Source organism: Rhipicephalus sanguineus, chromosome 4 (genome assembly GCF_013339695.2).
Source record: "Rhipicephalus sanguineus isolate Rsan-2018 chromosome 4, BIME_Rsan_1.4, whole genome shotgun sequence".
Lineage (NCBI taxonomy): Eukaryota > Metazoa > Arthropoda > Arachnida > Ixodida > Ixodidae > Rhipicephalus > Rhipicephalus sanguineus.
Window position 1 is genome coordinate 139,846,527 of NC_051179.1, and position 5,308 is coordinate 139,851,834.

General features: G+C 50.6%; 1 protein-coding gene across 1 annotated transcript; it reads right to left on the minus strand.

Annotated features, from left to right (window-relative positions):
* Window positions 1-3,980: 3,980 nt before the first annotated feature.
* LOC119391639 (sulfotransferase 1B1) lies at window positions 3,981-4,970 on the minus strand. Its single transcript, XM_037659306.1, has one exon. It carries the CDS (start codon window positions 4,968-4,970, stop codon window positions 3,981-3,983), a length of 990 nt encoding a protein of 329 aa, XP_037515234.1.
* Between the last annotated feature and the right edge of the window lie 338 nt (window positions 4,971-5,308).

The window sequence follows — 5,308 nt, forward strand, 5'->3', positions numbered from 1 at the left end:
CGGTCGCTATCTAAGGCAGAAGCCAACTATTCCACAACATAAAAGGAGTACCGTGCCATCATCTGGGCTACATCCAAGTTTCGCCCCTACCTGTACGGCAGGCCCTTCAAAGTTGTGAGCGACCACCACGCTTTGTGTTGGCTAGGTAACTTGAAGGACCCTTCAGGTCGCCTCGCACGGTGGAGCCTAAGACTTCAAGAATTCGGCATTACCGTCGTTTACAAGTCCGGAAGAAAACGCTATGACGCCGACTGCCTGTCTCGTGCCCCGTGGACCAACCGCCGCAAGACGACCAGGATGATTACTGTTTCTTGGGAACCATAAGTGCCGACGACTTCGCTGAACGACGATACGACCCGCAACTCATAGGCCTTATTGAAAAATTGGGGGACCCTTAAGCTTCGCCTTTAAGAGTTGAACGCGATAGCGAAATCAGGCCCCTAGTGCGCACTTCAACCACTAAGTGCATACTTATTAATGTGTATTGTTACACACACACACGCATGCACGCGCGCGAATTTTACAGGCTTTAAAGCAGGAGTCGCATGGCCTCCAAGATATACGCCGCGCGCCGGCCCTCTCGGATGCCATGAAAAGTCGAGACATATTTCTCACAATGCCTCACAGATGGCAGCACATTATCTAGCGTTTGCTGCGTTGGCTTGATATGTTTTTCTCTAGATGGACATAGTTGTCCATTTTTAGAGCTGTTTGAAAGTTCGTGTGTGTTTTTAGCGGCGATGGCTGCACTATCCCGGCGTTTTTCGACGTAGTTTGATGGCCTCGCGAATGCGCCTACCGTATGGGCTCGTTTTCGTCGTGACACCTGCCGAACAAAATGCGTCGAGACTCCTTTCACTACATGACATTTATGTAGTGTTTTTGTCCGAAGCAGCTGCAAGCAACATCGTGGCTTTGTGGTAAGACACCTGCTTGCCACGCGAACGGCGTGGGTTCGATCCTCATTGGGACCGAAGATATTATCGTTTATTTCATTTGCTACTTTCTCGATTTTTCGCTCACGGATGATTTTTCGCTCACAACCAACGGTGCCGACGCCGACAGCGGAATTTCTGCGACACGAGCTCTCTAACGCTACCGCGTTACTACCTCGAGGGCAAGACCACCGTCGTCCCGAAAGTATTCAAGCGAGCTCTGGCGTCGTTTTTCTTGCGCAACGGCGTTCTTCAAAAGAAGAACTTCTGACCACTTCGAGCCATGTACAGCCGCCCATTTTTTTAACCTGAACGCGCGAGCATCGACCGCCAAGTTGATAAGCGCCGTACAACGGAGCGGAGCGGCGAAATGAACGAGAATACGCGCATGCGCGCAATGAGCAGTCTTGGACAGCTGCTTTCTGAGGAAAAGCCTAGCAGACGGCAGCTGCCCACGACTGCTCATAGCGCGCATGCGCGTATTCTCGTTCTTTTCGCCGCTGCGCTCCGTTGTACGGCGCTTATCAACTCGGCGGTCGACGCTCGCGCGTTCAGGTTAAAACAATGGGCGGCTGTACCTTCTAGGGGTGCCTTCAAAATTGTGACCAGAAGTCCCCCAGGCCCTACACGACGACCCGACGGCTAGACACCACGGTGTTTCTCGCACGCTCGCGAGAATACAAGAAAAGTACTACTGGCCTCGCCTCAATGCCGACGGAAGACGCCGCCGACAAGGCTAGCCGGACTTCTTTAGCTGATCGAGCCACCTCGGCGACCGTTCCAACCGATCGGGATGGATCTCCTGGGGCCGTTCCAAACGTCTACTTGCGGTAATAGGCGGACCGTCGTCGCTACCGACTACCTGACCCGCTACGCCGAAACAGGGGCTCTGCCCAAAGGCAGTGCGCCGAGGTAGCCAAGCTCTTCGTTGAGAACATCGTCCTACATCATGGCGCGACAGAGGTCCTCATCACGGACAGAGGTACCGCTTTTACTGCGGACCTAACTCAGGCAATTTTGAGATACAGCCAGACAAGTCACCGCCGCACAACCGCCTACCAACCACACACAAATGATCGCATTGAGCGTCTAAGCAGGACAATCGCTGACATGATGACCATGTATGTCGACGTTGAACACAAGACCTGGGATGCCATCCTTCCGTACGTGTACTTCGCATAAACACGGCCGTGCAAGAAACGACGCAGATGACGCCCTACAATTGGTCTACGGAAGGCACCCGGCAACGATGCTCGACGCCATGTTACCCAACATCCCCGACGAAGAAAATCTCGACGTCACTGTTTACCTTCAGCGCGCCGAAGAAGCCCGACAGCTCGCCCGCCAACGCATCAAGAATCAGCAGGTGGCCGACAGCCGCCTCTATAATCTTCGACGACGCTTCATGGAATACGAGCCCAGTGACCGTGTTTGGGTCTGGACGCCGATACGCCGACGTTGGCTCAGTGAAAATCTTCTTCGGTGATACTTCGGGCCATACATGGTGCTTCGACATCTCGGCGCTCTCGACTACGAGGCCATCCCGGACGGCATTACGAACTCTTAGCATCGCCGCGAACGACCTGTAGTCATTCATGTCGTGCGCCTTAAGCAGTTTTTTTTTTTTTGCGCGTTAGCGAATCTGGGGACCCTACTTTTTCCTTTGTTATTATAATTTATTTGTGTATGAGCTCGTTTTTTTTCCTCCATGTTCTATCACAAACATCGGAACGATGCTTTTTCAGAGGGGGGCAATGCCACGCCCGCTTCTTGTTTTATTTTTATTTATTCGGGTTTGACCAGCAAGGACGGTTAGGAACGGTCGAAGCTGACCGCGTCGCAGTGTCCGAGAAGCTTCGCGATTGTAGTAGATCACTTTGTTAAGATTGCGGGCAGGACGCGAATAGTCTAGATGATTGCAGAGCATGCGTGACCACCAGTGAAAAGACTGGAAAGTTCGATGCGTGATGTATAAAAGACGGCGCGTCCCAGCCATAAGCAGTTTATCGACGGCCGACTCCCTGTTCGCCGCTATCAGTGTACATCGTGTATTGCTGTGGTTTGAGTTTTCATTTCCCGGCCCCAAGTTCGGCCAAATAAAGAGTTTCATCTTCCGCGCGCCGACTGCTGTCTTCGTCGACGTCACGACCCCGTGACAATATTTAAATTTGTGTGCTTTTTTTCCTGAACGGTCGAGCTTCAATGTCATACATATAAAAACTACAGATGCACAATAACCGCCATCTGATTGTCGCAAAGGAACCACGTATAAATAATTCAGTATCATATGCTCAAGAGCACATGAAAACGAACAGGTTAGCAGCAGGACCTGTAGTCAAACACGTCTTCGCACATGATGCAGGGAGCCTTAATCGCGGAAGTTCCACGCATTCGACCCGTCGGGCAGGTGGATGTCTCGGTGCTAAATTAGTTCATTGAATAACACACAACTTATATTTCACCACACATCAATTCATAACAGAAACCACAAAGCTCACATTGCACTCCGGAATGCCCAAACAAGTTGCATGAATCATTTGTTGTTGTATTTAAAGAAAATACGTATTTATCCATAAAGTATCGCAAGCAACCAACCACAGATTCGTTGTGGTGTGGTGTTCACTGTGGCACGATGTTGTGGAAATAAATGAGTTCAGAACAAAAGAAATCGATAAAGCGTGCTGCTGTTTGTTTATTTTTCCCGATGTACGTAAGGCAGCTGCAGGGCTGACTGCTGCCTCTGTACATTGCGTTGTTCAGGCATTTTAAAAAAATCAGCATTTGTACAAAATACGAAGCTGTCAGCCACACGCGATAGCGGTGATAGATATGTTCACGCAAATTTTCGGTCAGAAAGAAACAAAACTGTCTTTTTTCTCACATGCGTTGTCTGCTACCATGCTGCCTTGATATTTTAAACTTTCTCAGCATTGCAGTCACAACCTAATATTGGTATTTTTGTAAATGTTCTTGCTATTGCAGCCTCATGAAACAAAATTAGCCCTTCCCCAGTGTCTTGCGTATATGCATGCAGACCGCCATATGCTATGCCCTACTATACTCCCCACCTTCCATGGCATTCTTTGTTTCACCCACAATGTCTGCCCACAAGTCCATAACGTCAGAACCGCTTGTTTTCTCAGTAATCCTCGCGTCCATCTTCTGCAGCTGCCTTTTCGTAAAGTGCTCCCTCCAGCCACCTATTACGCCCTTTCGAACGAACGAATACTTGCTTTTGTCTCCCCGGTATCCGACTTTCGCATAAACTTGTCGACCTTTGAAAAGGCCGTTCATAGCTGGATTCTCTTCACCTTTAAAGTCCAGAACAAGCACGTCTTTCATTTTCTCCACCGTCGACCTCTCCAGCAATGTACGGAGCAGGTATTGGTCCGTTTCCAGCGCTCTGCCGTACCGTTCGTCCAGAAAATAAGCAAGCTTGAGAACAACCGAGCGCGTATCCCTCTTGAGTTGCTCGTACGTGACGAACAGTACGTTGGGTTCCTCTTTCAGGACGTAACCGGCCAAGAGGTGATCGAAGTAGTCGCCGTAGCCGAAGTCGCCTCTCAGGAACGAGTCGAGAAACTCGTCGAACGTCCCATCTTGGAACCGGAACGGACTCAGATTTGACACGTGGTGGTAGAAGGAGACGCAACAGTCCCATGGGTTTCGCGCCACATACACGTACTTCGCGTCCGCGTTGAGATTCTTCTTCCTCGGTGGGTCCAGGTGCGTCAACACAGCTCTGTACGGAAGCGTGCGTTCACCGTTGTGAGGTTGCCAACCCTCGACGCCGGCGTACTCGAGCGATCGGCCACTGCTCGCAAACTCTTGGTAGGTCCTGATGGGCCGCCCATCGTTGAGGACAAGGAGCGTCAGATACTGCATCCAATGCGTACCGCACTTCGGATACGACATCTGGATGACATCGCCTTTCGCTGGCGTGAATTTCAGAGCTTTCCTCAAGATATCCGGTTGGACTATGGCGGAGCGTCGGAAGCCGTCGATGACTTGGTAATGTGGTGACCTGAGAATCATGGTTGCCGGATTCATCACTCTCCTACACCAGCCTAGTCTCCTCAAAGCAGACGAGCTTCTCGGCAGAAAGCAACTAATGAAAAAACACCGAAGATCAAAGGCAGGAGTTCTGAGTGAAAACAAGTCTCTTACGCATCCTTTTAGCAAAGGTCACACGTTCGTGTCAATTTGACACGTGGAGAGCTCCTCACTGAGCTACGCGAGCACCGGTCATAGTGGTCGGTGCTCTTATCACTGTTATCAAGCTCTCTATGGCCACCTCTACAGCAAAAACCGCCTTTTTCTACTGCCGTCGACGTTCCGCCGCATGCAGATGTACAGCTAAACGATAACGTGAG

Bases quoted from the DNA above. Each gene is read 5' to 3' on its own strand.
- LOC119391639 (XM_037659306.1), bottom strand. From the start codon at position 4,970: ATGATTCTCAGGTCACCACATTACCAAGTCATCGACGGCTTCCGACGC.